The sequence below is a fragment of the Protopterus annectens genome, chromosome 6.part0 (assembly GCF_019279795.1).
Source record: "Protopterus annectens isolate FY-2018-M chromosome 6.part0, PAN1.0, whole genome shotgun sequence".
NCBI classification, from domain to species: Eukaryota; Metazoa; Chordata; order Ceratodontiformes; family Protopteridae; genus Protopterus; species Protopterus annectens.
This window is the reverse complement of record NC_056737.1, coordinates 397,077,779-397,098,276: the sequence shown is the minus strand read 5'-3', so window position 1 is coordinate 397,098,276 and position 20,498 is coordinate 397,077,779. Positions and strand designations below refer to the sequence as shown.

Genomic DNA, 20,498 nt, shown 5'->3' with positions numbered 1-20,498 from the left:
AGCTCTTTATGAGATAATATATATATATATATATATATATATATATATATATATATATATATATATATATGATAAGGAGGTGAGGAAGGAAAAAACTTTTACTGCAAGCCAGAAAGAGGAGGGGTGAAAAGTTCTGGAAACTGGGCTGGCCATAAGGCTTTCCTGTAACAGAAGTTCAAGAACCACCACTGCAACTGTGAATTATATGATGAACATTTACTGTTACCACATGTACAACCTCATTAAGTAGACAATTTGTATAACCATGTTAAAAAGAACTAAGGACAAATATCAAACAATGTGTGCGCTCGCAAGTATGTGTGTGTGTGTGTGTGTGTGTGTGTGTGTGTGTGTGTGTGTGTGTGTGTGTGTGTGTGTGTGTGTGTGTGTGTGTATTAAGACACTGCATTATTAGGAATGCACACCGATCCCATTCTGTAAACATCAACTCTTTATGCTAAAAGAAACATCTGCAAGCAGGTCACTCTTTTAAAGTGCAAGCAGGACTTTCTTGCCTATGTCTGAGAGATGGTTGAAGCTGCTCATGAAGGGGAGGCAATCCTGATGGTAACTTCTTTTGGCTTCTAATCTGGACACATTTGCAAGGTCCTTTTTTTGAAGGATTTTTACGTCTGTATTTATTTTTATGTTTTTGTGCAGTTTACTGCAACGCTCACAATCTTGTAGATAATTATGCTTTCTCATACTTCTGCTCTCTTACTCCATTCCTTGCACCATCCTTTGCTTAAAACATACCTTAAGAACTTTTTCAAGCCTTCAATGGTGAAGGTTGAGCAGCTTTCACTGCTGGGTCACAGCTAAAACAAGTTCCTTCAAGTGAAAATCCACAGAAGCGATATGACTACTGCATGTGCAGCAGTCAGTGGTCTTCAAGGGCCAGGGCTCAAGTAGATCTACAAGCAAATTCATAAATGGAAATTCACTAACAAAATAAAATGCAGAAAAGATTCACTCAAATGTAGTTTTCATTTGATATCTGATGAAAAGAAAATTCTGGAAAAAAAAAAGTCAAAAACACTAAAGGTCTACTATCAATGCTAATTAAGTCAATATGTGTCATTAGAATCCATTACTCGAATGAGTAGACTAAAAAAAGTAGGGATATGCGAGTACATTCATAAGAACTATACAAGCTCAAATGGTAGTATCACTGCTGCAGTATAATTCCTTCTGGACTGTGTTTCCAGTTTGTAGCATACAGGAATGTGTGAATGGTGGCCCAGGATGAAATCTCAGATTCTGTAAGTTGAAATATTTCTTGAATTGAGTGGCACTTTTTATTTATAAAGGTGAAGGGCTACTTTTTTCCTCCTATTTGCCCATACTGGTCTAATGCCCTCTCTCTGCTTTAACAATACTTTTAAAAGGACAAGGACAGGGTAGAATGCAAGGAAAAGTCCCGGTTTCCATGGAATTGTGAACAACACTGACAAAGCCAGGTTCCCCCCTGCATCGGTACTTAGAATAGAACTTCACTTGATGTATGCCCTGACAGACAAGCAAGTCTATCCTTAGGGCTCCCCATTTCTGTACTACTGTACGAAAATAACTTTCCTGGTCAAATGCCATTTCTGCAAATCTGGAGAGCTTGCCTCTCACAGTTTTATTCTGAATGTCTGCTCATAACCTCTGACAGTGAATCACAAGGGTCAAGCAATTAAATGCATGGATTCCAAGAGAGGGTGAAGTATACATTTCCCTTCCAAAACTGATTAATCATCTTGCTTTCCCAATCACTGAAGTGTGCACTCATACCAAATGTTACTGTATTATTTTAATGGTACTCATCTGTAGAACCGGTCTTGGTATTTTTAGGGTGGACAGCTGACAGTATGGTTCTATAAGTTTTCCCAGTACATCTTCACAGACCTGAATAAATGGCAGGATGACCTCTGGCCTGGAGTCATTAATGCCATGACCAGAAATTAAAGGCATCTCTTCTCGGAGTTCGAAAACTGCCCGACTCCACTCCCCACATTCTCTCAAATGATTCACAGCATGTCTGAAGACAATGCCTCAGTGGAAGATCTGAGCAATATTATCCTCAATGTCCATATCATAACTCAACAAATCCGGTCAGCCAGTCTAGATCACTTTGTCCAAATTACAGTGCTTTAAAGGAAATCCTCTCTTTACTGCATATATCACACTCATGGTAGAGGGTCTAGATCACTGTGACTGCCTATATGCTACCATCTATTCTATGGCAAACACTTTCAAAAATTAAATATGCTGACCCCAGAACATATGCCATACTGAGAAGGCTTTCCAAGGACTGTGTGAGAAGCTTCCTGTGGTCCAAGATTTGGGCTGTGATGAAGCAATATCTTCGGTCTTGCAGGTTTCTCAAATCATGAACTTAAGGTACCCACCCAAGCTAAGTAATATCCTTGAAGAGAAATTTGTCTCCCACAGTTACACAGAGTTTGTTGGTTTGCATCAGGGATATCATCAGCCCTCTGGGAATAAACAATGAGCAAAAATATAAAAGAAATCTAAGCAGCAAAAGTTAAAATGACCGCTCACGAAGTAGCCCAGACAGACCAGACTCCTTGAAAAGAAAACAAAATGGCATGGATTGTTTACCTTTCAGCCAATCATCATGTTGATATCTTCAGCATAAGACAACAACTTCCTCTCTGAGGTCAGATATCTACCAGAGGCTAATTCACATCCATAAGGCACTATACTGCAGCAAGGAAGCCTAGTGATTACCACCCAAGACATGGAAACTTTCCCTTTATGCTTTCTCAAAAACAAACAGAACAAACACTTCTGCTGAAATCAACCATGAAGCAGTCTCTGAAGCCACACAGAGAGTAAAATATCTGCAGGGGCACCACATGTCCTGACAGTAATCAGTCCACACTGAGGAACCTACTGCCAGAACATGAAACAGAATACAGACTTGAGAGGTTTAAAAAAGAAGTCACACTAATATAGTAGCTTCAATTACCCAATTTTTGTGCATAAAAAAAAACAGAAAGCAATCAGTTTTAAATTTCAAACCTGTATCATTCCATTCTGTTTCTCAAACAAGGAAATGTGCATTTGTTTTTTTTTTTTTTTTTTACACAAAGAACATTCAACTGTGGCATTAAATCACCCTACTCCAGATCAAAGGGTGGGAGGCTTTCATTCTGATCTCCTTTAGCAGACTGAACCCAAGAAGTCCAAAGTATTAAACATTTGCACCACTTGATTCTGAAGTGTGTGCGTACAAATACCCTAACATTATCTGCCTTAAAGCATGAGTTAAAAAATAATATGGGATTTAAAAACAATAACCACTGCTTTATGACAGACTTTTACAAAAATGAAGTACTCAAACTCTGTAATTTTGTGTTTGCTTGAATGTTTGTTAAATAAACATAAAATACTTTGGTAAATTCCATCTGCCATTCTGAAGTCTTCAGAAACCCCATTTCATGTTCAGAGAGGAAGAGTGTTTCACAACTGCACCAACCTTTTCTCCTTGGAGTGATGGAACGGAATCTCGCAAACTATGAAAGCTGTCCTTTATGTGGTCCCTGCGTTTCCTCTCCAGTGCATTATGATGTGCTCGCTTGTCTGCCTGTAAATGGACACAGCACAAAAAAGCTATTAAGAGTTTGTAATTCTGCTTGAAAAAAGCATACAAGAATAAAGCATCTCCAGTCACACAGCAATATCATTCACTCTGAATGCCAAGAGCAATTTATGACAACTGACTTTCGCAATCTAGGAATCCTGGGTTTCATGTTCTACTAGAAGTGAATACAGCAATCTATTTTCTCTTTTCCCATTACTATTTTTATCCTTCCTGCCCCACGAAGATGGCTAGCGCAATCAGGAAGACAAGCAGACTGTGGCATTTGTTCACCTTAGGTCTGAATGGATATGGGCATATTCCCCCAAGAATGCAACGCAGCCATTCTGAAGGTTAACACCTTCTTTTTTATAGCAACTGTATTTAATTTTCTTATGATGTGGGGTGGAACACAGAACCATCTCCAGGCTCAGCCCAGGGATGCAGAAATGGTAGAAAACGCTGAGTGCAATGCAACATAGCAATTAGGTAAAGATTAGACACATGGGCATGACATACACATTTGATTAGATTGTATTAAACTTTATGGTTTAAACAGTGAAATGTCTTTGTAAACTTATTTCTCTGCCTCAAGTTGCATTCTATGTACTTTGGCTTTATCTGCCTGGATGCTTCGCTAGCTAGCCTATTTCCAGCACAGAGCCACTCCCACCCTGCATCTTTTATGTAAGACTTGGAGAGGTATGGAACGGAGTAATCAGTTGTCATCTCAAAGGAGAGAATTATTTCAATTTTTCTTAAAAATTTAAGTTGCAGTGCACTTACAGTAACCTGTATGGTAATACTGCTTTGTAGCTTTCTGTTTAAAAGTTATCTATTTGTATTTTTAGTTTGTTCTGGTACTTCAGCCTTGCATTTTAATTTGCAGTTGTGGGAAGAGTGTTTCTACATTTTTCTGCCTTTCTATTTCCATAAACACAATTACTTGTGAAAACTATATGTTTATATTTTAAACCCTGCTGAGACAATCTTGTAGTTTAATTCACAGTTGTGGCAAGACTGTGTACTACTGGCAGATTCCAGCCTTAGTCATTCATTACTGCATTTTTCCATAAACAGTGTTACCGGTAACTTTCTCCACAACCTGGTGCCTTAAACTGTAATACAAGTTCAATAGAGAGAACTCTCTCTGCTCCAGTACTTTTATACTTGGCTCATCACTTACCTGCTTAAAACTGCATTCTGTATCTGCCCCATCCTCCACTAACACATTAAGCTAAAGTTTCTGAAAGAGTTCCAATATTGGCTTTGAATGCCTCTCTAGCCAGCCTACTTGTTCCTTGAAAATGTCTTTCAGTCCCCCCACCATTTTGATGTGGTGGTTTTATAAGGCAGTTTCTCTGACCTCCACACCTCATAGTAATCTGATTTCCAAAGTCAATTCCTTTCCTCTTTCATTGCTTTTGTCTGTTGTACAAACTATTTATGTATTCTTCCCACCTACTGTTTTCCATAGATCCATGACACAGAGTGCTCACCCAGCAAACCAGTACTGCTAGAGTAAACCTCCTTTCCCACATATTGCCTCCTGCTCATTTTCCTACAGCTCAGCAAAGCTTGGGAGTCCCAGCTTGTGGTCCAGAGGCGTTTTACATGCATCCAATGCCACCCAGGCAAAGTTAAGTACCTTTGATTGCTAAACAGAACTTGCTTAAGTTACTTTGAGTAATCACTACTGTTTCCTGCTTTTTTGTGTGCATCTCACTGTATTGTTTAAAAAACAAATGCACTTCCTCTCACTAATACTGCTGTAAGAGAAAATTTCCCTCAGCAAGGGATTTCCAGCTAGCTGTTTGGTTTGTGGTAGAACTGCACTTATGGGTTTCTAGTACCGTGTTTTTACATTAGGACTGGGTTTACTCATCCTGTGGCAGGATGTGTTTGCCTGGTCTATCTGGGTTGAGAAATACACAAAAGGACTCGTAATATAGTTTTGTTGGCCAGAGGACTCAGTTTTATGGCTTTTGTCTGTGCTGCCATAACTTTTGCGTGGGTTAGCAGTGTCCTGTACAGTAGCAAACTCCTAGAAATCAAATCCTCCACAGTAGGACGGTCCATAAAACTGTACATTGTAAACCAGCAATATAGAGCAAATGAATTGCAAGCAGACACGCTTAGAGCAGCCAGTTGGGCTTCGAGTGGCAATACCTACATATTTAGTATAATTCAACATTGTGTAAACATCAGAGTTACGAGAATTTAGTACGGTTTGGCATTTCTGCACCAAATACTATTAAACGCCTTCTAACATCAAAACACCAACCCCTTGCAGCTCACCAACAAAAGGAATTAACAGTATGTATATGCAATTTCCTAACTTCTCTGTAGCCAGCTTGGTGGATGCGGGCATTCTGATACAATGTAGCAACTGAATCATTTTTACAACCACTTAATCCTTAAAGAAGCAGACAGTATGTGAGAGGTGTACTTATACAAGGACACCTGAGGCTAAACTCTCACATACAAGCGCACATCAGATTGCCAAAACCATGCACGCAACACCTACCTCACACAGTTTGTGTGCTAATATATGCTGAGGCACTTAAAAGCAATCTTCCTAAACAGCAAAGATCTAAACCATCCAATGTCAAAGATATGCCTTAGCAAGCCCAAAGGCACTCAGGAATAAAATAATAAAAAGAAAACAAACACCTAACACCACACACTGTCATTCTCAGTGGAACCTCAAACATTAAGCCCCAGAAGCAAACAAACTTCCCAGGCCTCTTGTAATAGGGGACTCCACTGTAATATATAAATACAGATGCCCCTCTAATGAGGCTGAACAAGGAGAAGACAACTATCAGTTGCTTATCTGGACGATCCGCCAAATCACGCACACACTCAACTCATTACGCCACACGTGCCTGTATGATTCCATCATAGTCCATGTAGGTGTAAATGACAAATGTACTTCAAATGGAGACACACATTATGGATCTTTCAGACAGTCTCTCTCAGACTGGTATGAGCCTAGCACTGAATAGCATTTTACAATAGCAGAGGATGATGCCACAAAATAAGCCTAAAAGGTACTTGCGTATTATCGCAACCACATTCCAAATGTCTCGCAACTATTTTCCTAATCGGTCATAATTGTTGAAAGTATGGAGAAAGGAGTCATTCTCCTTTATGTGAGTAGTTTTGACCGATTAGTAAACTGGATAGTTTTTGTGTACTATTATGCGGACTTCAAATGAACTGAGCACCATGTGAAAGAAATGTACTGACTTGTTGGGATCTTCTATTTACATCCTAGACTTAAGTCTGTTGGCCCCGGCAGTGGTATCCTGTCTTATGTCGCTTAAGTGAGAGACAGACATACTGGTAAAAGTATCATGTTTCTACACCTTGTTTTTCCACCTTTTTTATGGTTTAGGAACTGTCAATCTGTGAAACATTTCCGGGGAAGGGAATAGCGATTAGCAACAAAATCTCAGCGGTTGAAAGAAGTATGTTTTTTTGGTCCCTCAGCATGTGTTTTCTGGATCCACTTCTTGCTAAAGCAGAAAGAAACAGTTGTAATCATGGCATAACTACTTATTTTCACAGTTTTTACATATAGTTAGGTTACTCTGGCTTTGAGCTTAGGAGTAATCACACCGTTTTAACTTTTCACTGCTGTGTTCTGTTTGCACTGTCGGGTCCCAGTTTTTAAAAATAAAATCTGTCCTTGAACGATGTCAAGCTGGAACAGGAATTTGGGGCTTACTACCGCTCCTGGGTGATCACCCAGTGTCACAAACAGCTGGTTAGTATGTTACCCAACCCCTGCCAATCCACAAAAAGTCGGTGGCCCATAACTGCAAGAATTAAGAGACATGTGGAGTGTGGTTGCGATAATACGCAAGTACCGCCAAAAATGACTGTTTTTCTGGTGTCATTATAAAGGGATCCAATATTTGTCAGCTTCGGAAAACATGGTTAACAGACCACACTGCTCTGTCAAAGATGGTCTGCACCTTTACCCTCTAGGCTTTCAAACACTGGCTAAAACTTTACCCACCCCAACAGTGCCTTTTTTAGGCAATCCCAAATTTCAAGCCTACCAATACTGCAAAAACAACTCAAATGACTGCTCAATGCCAGAAGCTGCAGAAAAAACTACACACCCTCCAAGTCCTCCTCATACTCGAGAATAAGAGACACCTGTGCAGTTACCGAGACATAGGTTAAAGAGGCAGAGAGCAACCCCAGCAGTGCAAGGCTTCTGTGCCTTCCACATTTTTAGACCAGTAGCTGCAAGCACATGGGATAAAAGGTGAAGGCGTCTCAATATATATCAATAACAAGCATACCTTTAGAGTGGTCAAAAAGGATGATATGCTGGAGTCCCTCCATGTGCAGATCACCAAAGAGAAAACCACCCCATACCACATCCTAGCCAGCTACAGGTCACCCGCCATGTTCCTAAAAATCTCTCAATGCATATTTGGACTGACTGGAAACACTTACCATCCAACCCAACACCCTAATCATGGGGCACTAATTGCACCTCTATAGACTGGGAATCCTACATGGCCTCAAATCTATAGACAGAAATTCCGGGACTCTATAATACAAAACCCTCTACCAAATAGTGAATACACCCACCAGAGGCTCAAATTTACTGGACTTTGTGCTCACAAATACGAAAGAACGCTGCACCCCCACCCCCGTGTCTCATGCTCCCTGGTAAGGTACAACCATAAATCTGTCTCCAAAATCAAAAATCAACTCCATAATCCCATTAAAACCAGCAACAGGAATTATTCCAAGGCAAATTACCTTTTATCAAGGCATGGTTTGTCAAAGTTCAACGCCCCTCCAAACCTCAAGAACACAGTAGTCTACACTGAACTGTACTTAGAAACCCTCTACAACCATGTCAATGACTGCACAGAGGGCTACTGTACCTACCAGAAATAATAAACAAACCACCCTGGTGGCATCCTAAATTAAACAAAATATCCAACAAAAGGAAAAATAATCATGGCAATAATCAGGAAGGGTAATTCCAATTAAGATAAAAACTCTCATCAAATTAAACAGGCAACTAATAGGACTAATTAGGTCAAACAAAGCCAACTCTGAGGTTAAGATGGTTTCCCAAGAGAAAGATAGGACAGAAACTTCAAGGGCATCAAACAGCAATGTGCTGAACTGGTAAGTTAATGTTGCCACATTCATAGAGCCTGGCAAATCTGTTAGCGGACAAATTCAATTCCAACTTCATCCCCACACCCCCAACCATCTCCCCAAAAATACCCCCAAAGATAAGCCCTCCAACTACAACAACGGAACATGTACTGACTGCTCCTGTTAAAGCCAAGAACACGGCCTCAGTGAGCCCCGATTACATCCAAGGATGCCTCCTGAACTGTCTAAAATATGACTTATGAACCCTGGAGTCATTATTTAACTATAGTCTGAAAACAGGCTATGTGCCACTTGAATGGAGGACTGTGACGATCATCTCCCTTCATTAATGGAGGACCTTCAACACATCCTGGAAACTACAGACCAGTCAGTCAGTCTGACAATTCTTATTTGTAATTTGCAAAGCCATAGAAGGAACTGTCATGGAAATTACTGAGGACATGGAAGACCTCCAAAATACGGATCCCTGCCAGTTTGGCTTTATCAAAGGAAGGTCATACTTACTGAATCTGGTGGACTTCTTTGAAAAATGTCACTAAGGCAATGGACGACTGGAAAATTGTGCTCACTTCCTACCTAGATCTGGCTAAAGCATCTAATACAATACCTCACTTGGGCGTGGTCAACAAATTTACTTACGGAACTAGGTACAAAACCCCTTTATAAAATGCTGGATAGCTAGCTGGCTCACAAATAGGGCCCAGAAAATTAGAATTGGTGATACCACATCCTCAAAGAGACCAGTCTCCAGTGGAGTCCCCCCAGGGCTCTGTGCTAGGCCCACTCCTCTTTGGCATCTACTTCTCGGATATCAAAGCCAATGTAAAAGGCCACTGGCTAACCAAGTTTGCAGATGATTGCCAACTGGGAGCATTCAGTGAATCTCCCCAAGATGAGAACACCCTTCTGGAAGCTTAAAAGTTGCAATTTTAAATGTCCACTGCAACAAGCAGACAATGATACAAGTAACGGACTCAGCTAGGCCTAAAGACCTGCCTTTAAGTGCCATGATTAGTCATATACAGGCACTTATAGTTAAACCACATTAAATTCCTGGGTGCCACTCTCCTGCAGAAATCATTGCCTCTCCAAAAACGAACAACAAATTTCAAGTAAGCAACTCCATTATAGGAAAATTCTAAATTCCTTTACTGCAAGCCTGGCTGCTCTTCTTCTTTCGGCTTTTCCCGGTTAGGGGTCTCCACAGCGGATCACCTGTCCGATCATGATTGGCAGTGGAGTTTTTTTACGGTGTCGAGTTGCCGGCCTGGCGCCCAACCTTACACAGAAGGCACACACACCCACTCACTTACACCTAGGGCCAATTTAGATTGTCCAATCCACCTACAGCATGTCTTTCGGATATGGAAGAAAACTGGAGCAACCGCAGGAAACCCACGCGACCACAGGTAGGACGTGCAGACTCCGCACAAAAGGCACCCCAGCTGAGGATCGAACCAGAGAACCTCTTGCTGTGAGGTGGCAACGCTAACCGCTGCGGCCGCCCTGCAAGCCTGGCTGCCCTCATTTCTTAAATTGATGTGCACCTTCTTTTCTAAAGATGCAAAGGTCCCTGAACAAAAAGGTCAAACATGTGAAAGGCTGAGTGCATGCCGGGCTGCAAATGTTTACAGAATGCCCACCAGATTAAAGGACAACTACAGACTTCTGTACATTTTCTGTTCTGGGCCCCTCCCACATATACTGACTCCAATTGCTTATTTTTGACACTTACCTCCCAAGACCACCTTCCTATAGTGCTTTCACCCAGGAAACACTCATCTTTTAAATAAATGTTGAGCAAAACCCTTTTATTAGCCTTCTACTGCCATAGAAGTTCTTCTGTCCAGTCCTTGCAACTCTTCCTATGTCTAACTGATTGTACTTACTCCTCAAAATAAAATAATCCGAGTCACAGGTTTCATTAAATCTTATGCTGCAATAAGCACAAACTGCAGCTTTTGATTTAAACACCTGTTTCAGAAGTTACTGGATTAACCTTTACCAGCATAGAACCAAAAACTGTACTGGATAGTACTGACTTCAATGATGGACTGAGTGAACAATATCCAAACTGCCCAAGATGTAATAACAGGTTTATTCCAAACGCATAAAAACAGTGAACACTCCAAAACAGCAGCACCAAAATCACCAATAACCCAGGTTTCGTCCCAAGGAAATGACTTCATCAGATTGGTGACATAGTACCACTAATATATACTAAAACAAATTAAACAATTACACTTAATTAACACTTAATTAATTTGAATTAAAAGCAAACCCTAAGTGCACCAGCTAATATCTGAATTTGCTTCATTGGTTTACCTTTACAAGGTTAGTAAGTACTACTTAAACCTAGCTGTAATGTGTATAGAATTAATATACATAACTAAAGAATATGTCATCCTACACTTGTATATTTTATTATTTATTCCAAAAATGTATATGTTATGTGTGTAAATGTTGATTTAAAATCAATAAAATGGCAACAATTACCTCAATATATATATAAAATTTATAAATAATGACCTCTTCACACACTGCTGCTATTTAAAGGCTAAAAATTTATATGTTTTGAATATTTTTTATTTTAAGCCAGGGCTTGATTGAAAGAAATTCATTCAAGCCTGGATTATTGCAGGCGTCCAGTCTAAGTTGCCAGATGAGCTCGCTCATGTCTAAATGAAACTGGGTGATTCTACCTTGTTGGTCAAAAATCACCTGCTGTATGACACAAAACTTAAAATTATGACTGCAATTGGTCATAATGTGTCTAGCTAGGGCATTTACAGATTTTTTATGTTGTATATCTAGCATATGTTCTTTTATTCTATCCCTAAACCTTCTACAGGTTTTTCCAACATAGAATGCCCTGCATTGTTGACACTTGGCCAAATACACCACATTTTTAGTAAAACAATCAAAATGACCATTAATTGCAATGTCACAGTTAACAGAAATTTTGTGTCCCGATGTCCAAATATGTTTGCATGTAGTGCATCTTCCACACTTATAGTTACCTTTGGGTTTGTTACTAATGATCTTACCATCGGCCATACTCCTTTCAAAAATGTCTTTCAGTGACCAATCCTTCCTATATACAAATTTGGGCTTAAGTAAAAAAAGCCTTTGTTCCTCCTTATATTTATGAAATATATCCCAGTATTTCATAACAGTGTTGACTATAAACTCAGTGTCCCTGTTGTACCTTAAAATGTATAAAATGGTATCATTACCAAATGTATTTTGTTCTCTTTACCAGCATCTTGGGGAGTGACTGTTGAGAAAATGAGACTGTACCTCAACAGAAAACAATATGCAATTTTTGTGTCCTGAGAACATTCAGCAAGGACCTACAAATAAAATGCAAATTTGTCATCCTAAACTTCAATTAAACATGCACTGCAGAGAATAACTGGACAAAAATTGTCATAACTATTCAGATGTGCTTGCAATAAGTAATAGTCTAATTATGCAAATCAACTGCAACATGTCCTGTGAGTAGAGAGGATCCACAATGTTAGTTTCCTGATGTTCGTCGTGTTACCCTGCTGCAGTCATCACACTTGGGTTATCCTGCCGTCAGGCGGTCCCGCAGTTGGCCCGAATTCCAAAGTCTTGGTCCGGCGTCGGTTGCTGTCGCTCCTTCCCTGACGTCAGAGCGCCAGGGGTATATAAGAGGCATCCGACGCCATTTTCTCCAGTCTTTCTTGCCGCGCGGTGCCCGAATCAGAAGCAGTTCACAAGTGCCGGTCGGCCGACACCTGAGATTTTCGAATCGAGTTTCAGTCCGAAGTCTTCAAAGCTAAGTACCCCATTGGGGAACCTTTTTCTTGCCTCAGTCCGATGTCAGAAAAAGTTAATTGCATTTCTTGTGGGAAGCAAATACCTCATAAGGACTTTCATTCTTATTGTATACCTTGCCTAGGCCCAGACCACGACGTCACTGGTTGTCGGTTTTGTGCTAGGTTCAATAAGCGAACTATAAAACAACGCTTTGATTTCGCACTACACTACTTCGGTAGGAAATTTAATTACACTATGCCGTCGGAGCAACCGACTACCGGTGTGCATAAAAAAACGCAAAGATAAAGACAGGCAGCCTAGATCCAAGCCAGACTCCGAGGCCTCGGCTGGGCCGGTCGCCGGTTCTCTGGTTTTCAGTGAGGTGCCTACGCAGTCCCTGACTACTGCAGAATTGGTTCTAGGCCGACGCAGCCATTTTCTTTAGCCCCTACCGACGACATTGTAGAAGGAGAAGCCTTCGGTTTCTGAAGGTGTTTTCAGACCGACTACTCTCACCATAAAATCTTATGCTAAGCTTAAGACTCCTCTTAAACCTAAAAAGACTGCACTTCAGTCTCCAGTTCATGGCCCCATGCCTAAAAAACAGATGCTTAAAATGGATGAAGATTTGATTTCTTTGATCAGGGGTCCCCCCCCCCCCCCGACAAAAGGCCTAGACAAGAGGAGGATTATGCCTCCTTTGATCAAGTGTCTATTTCCTCAGGCTCCTCGGAGGAACAGGATTACTCCTTTCCCCCTTATGAAGATTCTGATGCTAAAGATTCCATTCCCTCAGCTTCTCCCCCTGAAGATTATTCCTTTGGGGAAACCTTACATACCATGAGGGAACATTTCCACTGGGAAGGTCAGGACTACTCCGACTCAAAGAAAAGGCTCCGAGAGTTTCTTTTAATCCCCCAGCACAGACCTCTTGCTATTCCCCCAGTTTTAGACATTGTGGATGATGTCTACTTAGAATCTAGTCTAAATCCAGATTCTCTGCCTCCAGCTCCAGCCAAGCCAGATAGATACTATAGAGTGCCTGACTCACACAAATTCCTTTACAAAAGCCCTGCTGCTGATCCAGAGACAATCTCCCAGGGTCCCAAAAGGACTAAGGCTTCTATGGCTAAAAATCCTATACCCTCTGAAAGGGACTCCAGAGCACTAGATAGATGGGGGAAGAAGGTTTACACCTCAGCTATTCTAGCTATGAGAGCACTAAATTGTCAATTTCACATGCTTAAATACCAACAATTCCTAATGTCTCAAATAAAACAAAAGATGAGCACACACCCTCAACAGTCTGAATTCAAAGAAATGCAGGATCTGTTGCATGCAGCTGAACAGGTGGGCAAACATACTTTACAATGTGGATTTGATTCCTTGGAAGCTTCCTGTAGAGCAGCTATTACTGCGTCTGTCATACGTAGGCATGCTTGGCTAAAGGAACAAACTCGGCCTGATTATGTTAAAGCAAAGTTACTAGATGCACCTTTACAGCAGGATGTCTTATTTGGGGCTAAAGCGGAAGAGGTTTTGAAGAAAATGGAGGATAAGCAAAATCTATGCAGATGGTCAAAGATTTCTTACAGGTACAACCCCCACGCTTCAGCAGAAATTGGCCAACAAAAAATTGGTCCTTTCCAACTTCTGACAGACCACAGAGGGGTAAATACAGGCGCCCAAGGGGCAGAGGACAAGCACAAATCCCTTACAAACCTCGCCAATGGGGCACTGCAACACAGAAGGGAGGAGAAGACAGGTCCCACACTTCTAGAAGGCAAACACAATGACGTAAACCTCAAACTGCCAAGCAAAACTCTCTTGGCAGCTCCCTTGGGAGGAAAATTAGCACTTTTTGCAGACAACTGGCGTATCGTCACAAAAGACAAATGGGTCCCAGACATTATCTCACAAGGATACAGATTCCATTTCCACACCTTGCCAAGGATAAAAGGTATGCCAGACCTGCCACAAAATCAATGGGCAGAGGCACAAAAATAAATTACAGCTCTCATGGACATGAGAGCCATTCAACTGGTACCTACACAGGAGCAAGGCCAAGGTTTTTACTCAAGGCTCTTTCTAGTCCCCAGAAAGGACAATGCTTGGAGATCCATACTGGACTTTTCAATTCTAAATGCCTTCTTGCAAGTACCCAAATTCAAGATGCTGACACTACAGCAGCTTCTTCCCATGTTGGGCAAGAAAGCTTGGCTAGTAATGTTGGACCTCAAGGAGGCATACCTGCATGTCCCTATCAGACAAAATTGCAGAAGATACCTCCGTTTTACTGCTGGTTCAACCCATTACCAATTCTCTGCACTGTCCTTTGGCTTATCTACTGCGCCCAGGGTCTTTACAAAATGCCTGGCACCAGTAATTGCATAGTGCAGACAAAGAGGAATTCAAATATATCCATACATGGATGACTGCCTCATCCAAGCAGAAAGCAAGGACATTCTCTTACAACATGGTACACAGTGAACGAAAAGAAATCAAAACTAGTGTCCTCACAAAATATGACATTCCTGGGTGTCAGCTTGAATACAATGGCCCAGATGGCTTATCTGATGCCAGACAAACAACTACAACTAACTCAATACTTCAAAACAATGGCAACAAAGACCCAACTCCCTGCAAGAAAAATTCTGCAGGCCTTGGGCTTCATGGCATCTTGCATACTACTAATACCATTTGCAAAACTGCATATGAGGAAATTACAATGGTACCTAAAAAGCGTATGGACTCAACATAGCCACAGCTTGGAAACAATGATACCTCTCATTCCCTGCCTTCAACAGGAGTTTCTATGGTGGTCACAGGCATGTCACCTCAACAAGGGTCAGCCTTTCACCTTACCCCCAGCCAGGCAAATCATGACAACAGATGCATCGGACTACGCCTGGGGGGCACACATGGCAGGACGATGCGTTCAAGGCATATGGATTGCAGATCAAAGAAATCTGCACATCAATCAAAAAGAAATGCTCGCTGTACAGAATGCCCTGACTGCCTTCAAGGACCTCTTACATCCAGGACAGCTTATAATAAGGACAGACAACACCACAGTAATGCGGTACATAAACAAACAAGGGGGTACACACTCCTACCCTCTATGCAGGCAAGCAATGACCTTGTGGAACACAGCACTGGTGTACCAAGTTCAATTACAAGCTCAATTCCTGCCAGGAAAAAAGAACACATTGGCAGACGACCTAAGCAGAAACATCAAGGATCCCCCATGAGTGGAAACTGGATCCGCAAGTATTTGCAATGATAACTCAAAAATGGGGGCTCCCAGACATAGACCCGTTTGCCAGTCCCCAAAACTATCAGCTACCAAAATTTTGCACAAGGACATTTCACCATCAAGCTTGGAAAGTGGCCGCACTCTCATTCAGTTGGAAAATGCTAACAGTATATGCCTTTCCTCCATTGCCCCTTCTCACAAATGTACTGCTGAAAGTCAGGATGGAGAGACCCTGAATGATACTCATTGCCCCAGACTGGCCACGCCAGAACTGGTACCCACTATTAAGGAATATGGCTACATGGCAAATCCCCTAAGCAACCAGCCAGCTCATCTTTCACAAGCTGTTATGGATGTAATTCTGGAGGCCAGGAGGCCCAGCACCAGGAAAGCCTACTCAGACAAATGGAAAAGGATTTGCGCCTGGAACCAAGCTAAAGGCCAAACTACCCTTCAGCCGGACATACCTCAGATTCTACAATATCTATCCGAAATGTTACACAAAGGGCTTTCTTTTTCATCAATTAAGATCCACGCCTCAGCTATTTCAGCTCACTACAACACGGATCCTCCCTTATTTTCACATCCACTTCTAAGGTAGTTTCTCAGAGGGGCCAAAAACATTAGGCCTCCCAGGAGAGCACCAACACCAACTTGGGACCTCAATTTTGTTCTGGAAAAACTTACATTACCTCCTTTTGAGCCAGCCTTCTCAGCTGACTTACAGTTTATATCATGGAAGACTGCCCTGCTGCTAGCAATTACTTTAGCCAGAAGAGTCTCAGAGCTTCAGGCACTTATGGCAGTAGAGCCTTTCCTCATTTTTCATCAAGACGGAGTTTCTCTACGAACTAACCCCTCTCCTTTATGCCTAAGGTGATATCCAGTGTGGCTCTAAATCAAACCATCCATTTACCAACTTTCTTTCCAAATCCACAGAACAAAGGAGAAAGACTCCTGCATTCCTTGGACATTCACAGGAAGCTACACTACTATTTGGATAAAACTAAGATCTTCAGAAAATCTGACCAGCTTTTTGTATCCTATGCTACAGCATCACAAGGAAAGGCCATCTCAAAACAGACCATTTCCAAATGGATAGGACATTGCATACGTTTTTGCTACACCCACCATGGAAAACCAGTTCCTGCTAGCATAAGGCCCCACTCTACCAGGGCAGCAGCTACATCTACAGCCTTCCTCAGGGGGGTGCCAACCAAGGATATTCTGGAAGCTGCAACTTGGAGTTCAGTACACACCTTCACCAAACACCATCACTTACACTTTAAGAGTAGAGCTGGCTTCGCCACTGCAGTTTTGCAGGGCCTCTTAGCCTCCTCTAACCCTGTTTGACTCCACCTCCCATCCTTAGCTTTGGGATTCAACCCAAGTGTGATGACTGCAGCAGGGTAACATGATGAACATAGTACAGTTTTGTACCTACCATAAATGTAGATGTTCGAGTGTATACCCTGCTGCAGTCTAGGTTACCCTCCCTCCATCCCCTCTGACCTTACTAAAACCTTTCAATACCTTAGATTTTGATACAATCTTTGTGGTGCATTTGCTTATAGCTGGAGGAATGTTTTGTTTGTGCTACACTTTCATTATTGATACTATCTACTGACCACCTTTTGGGAGGGCACCTGACATCTGGGGCAAGAAAAACTGAAGAAAATGGCGTTGGATGCCTCTTATATACCCCTGGCGCTCTGACGTCAGGGAAGAAGCGACAGCAACCGACGCCGGACCAAGACTTTGGAATTCGGGCCGACTGCGGGACCGCCTGACGGCAGGATAACCCAAGTGTGATGACTGCAGCAGGGTATACACTCGAACATCTACATTTATGGTAGGTACAAAACTGTACTTTTCTTGTATTCAGTTCAGGCAAACTGTGTTCCTGATACGTCTTCTCATGAAAACATTGACCTATAGTATACTTGCTGAAATTTATTAGCAACTCTTTCTCTATGGAGTATTACTGATGAAAATGCAAACACTGTACGGTAGAATTGTGCTTGTATGCCCGATTGGTCAGCCTGTGCTTTACTGGCAGCTCTAATAAAACTGAGATAAATTAAAATGAGATGATACAAGTTTCCAATAGAAAAATAATCCACCTCAATACTCCAAAATTCCATAATGTAGAATTATTTATTTCTTAAAACTCAAACCACAAGTCTATAGTAATATCACCAGGTAATAAAATCACAGCATTAGAAGACATTTTGTCTTGGATCTTCCAACACATAAATCAGGAAACAATCTTTATGAGGGTCAAACCTATTGGCTCTAAATGCATTCAAACAAGCCTTTCAATACTATCCAACTCTATGGTTTCACACAACTTATCAATGCACCCACCAGACATAACAAAACTACAAACAGGGAATCAAGATTAAATGGAGCTCTCAAAGTCCCAAAGACAACAACATTCTGTGGTGCATACATAAAGCAATCAAATATAGACCTTCATAATTAGACATACACAAAAGGTTCATTAACATTTACTACAACAGAATAAGAAATCTCTCCCAATTTTAATTCTGAAACATTTATGAGCACCTTACACTTATCTGACTGGAATCTTCTTAAAACATTACCCCTGGATAATGCTGTCAATGAATTCAATGATACATTTCTAAACATCCTAACTGATCTAGTCCCTCTCAGAACCAAAACTGTAAAGTATACATACTCCGTCACCATGGCCAAGCAAACACACCAATCAAGGTGTAGAACAGAGTGTATGTGCTGCGTCTTTAAGAAGCATATCAAGGACTGAATGTGCATATATAAACAGCAAGCATGTGCTATACTCAGTGCCATTTTGAAAGTGTAGCCAGAGAGTGAGCATGTATGAATGAATGTAGCTAGTTTGTATACAAGTTACCAAAGTTTAAGTTAATAAGCTTCAATTGTGATGTTTGTACATAGTAAAGCTACATGAACAGAACCCACAAAGACTCATTTATTACATCCTGACAAGATGAACGACATGGTGTCAGAACTGGGATTCCAGAAAATGATATTCAGAGTTACGAGGTGCAGAGAGAACACTGAAGGTAAACTAAGAAATGAGCATGAAAAAGGGCCAGAAAAGAACCAAAGGCAATGAAAACTTGCATGAACAGTTTACTTTATATATAAAAAAAAGATAAAATGGAGCATTACAAGGACACAAAATGCATTACTAAACAAGCGAGAGGCACACGCAAAAGGTTTATTAAAACTAAATGTTTAAGATTAAGATATTTGATAAAATGATCATCGGAAAAGCAAAACACGTATGTTTAAAGCAAAATGAGTACGTTTAAAGCAAAATGAGCACAAGAAAAGTACAATGGGCATGAAGAGAGATTACACGAGCAAAACAAATATAAGAGCAAAAAGGGAACATTAAGTATAAATAAAGCAAGGTGACAGCATTTTTTTGGCAAAGCGTTGTGTTTTGGCATAACTTCGACTTAATATTATAACAAGGGCATAAAAAGAAGTTATGTACTCACCATAATGTTCCATCCGAGTAGTTATACTTCACTTTTCTGCAACCTGCGGGTATTTGGAGCCATATCGGATCCGAGCCAGCAACTTTTCAAGCATATGCTCCGAGCTCCAAGCTCCTCCCCCTTACCCATAACCCATCACCATCTCCTACCTTAACTCAGATCGAGTTTGCCGCTACTTAATCAGCAACTCAATTTTATAACTAACCTTGAACAGGTTCAGGGGAAGGAGGGCGGGACGTTTGCAGAAAAATGAAGTATAACTACTCAGATGGGACGTTATGGTGAGTACATAACTTCTTTATTTGAAGTAGTTAACTTCATTTTATCTGCAACCTGTGGGACAGAGTCCCCAGCTACTAAAATTCCTGGGAGGCCCTCATGGAAGGATATTCCTGAGCACCGCAGAGCCGAAGGATTCTCTCCCTCTGGAGATCAAATCCAACTTATAATGAGAAATGAAGGTATGTGACCTTGCCCAAGTTGCTGCCGCACAAATATCATCCAGTGAAACCCTAATCTAAAAAGCAGCAGAAGTAGCCATAGATCTGGTAGAATGAGCTTTGACAGGACCAGGCGGGGACAGACCTTTGTCTTTATAAATTTGCAAAATACATTGTGTAATCCATCTAGCTAAGAAAGCCTTGGAGATGGCTTTGCCCAGAAAGGGTTTAGCTTTTGTTCTGTGCAAATAAAAACAAAGCCATCTATGAACATCTAGCAAATGCAGCTTATATTCACCCTTGTTCTGAAAATTTGGAAAGAAAACAGGCAGGTTAATAGTCTGATTAATGTTTGATTCAGAAGCTACTTTTGGTAAGAAGGAAGGGTTCGTGCAGAGCGAGACCTGTACTTATGGAAGATCAAGTAAGGGGGCTCGACAGACAAAGCTTGAATCTCAGAAACCCTCCTAGCCGACATAATGGCCACTAGGAAGGCTGTCTTCCAGGATAAGAACTTCAAATCTACTGATGCTGCAGGTTCAAAGAGAGGAGAACTAACGCCTGCAGAACCAAGGTAAGGTCCCAAGGAGGAACAGAGTCCTTAACTGGGGGAGCGTAAAAGAAAGGTGCCTTTAAGAAAGGCCTTACACAGTCTCGAAGATGCCAGGGCATTCATGTTTTCACCCACATGGAAATTCGAGATAGCTGCCTGTTGTACTTTCACCATGGAGGAACTTGCCCCTTGTTGGAAAATA

The 20,498-nt window shown here is 41.3% G+C and overlaps 1 protein-coding gene across 2 annotated transcripts in view; it reads right to left on the bottom strand.

The window, feature by feature from the left end:
* Nucleotides 1–20,498, bottom strand: part of MAX (MYC associated factor X) — a 944,516-nt gene that overhangs the window by 506,537 nt on the left and 417,481 nt on the right. For both annotated transcript variants that reach the window (XM_044074137.1, XM_044074138.1), the window contains exon 2: nt 3,488–3,595. In XM_044074137.1, the coding sequence (XP_043930072.1) occupies nt 3,488–3,595 (108 nt within the window). The remainder of the gene's footprint in view (nt 1–3,487; nt 3,596–20,498) is intronic.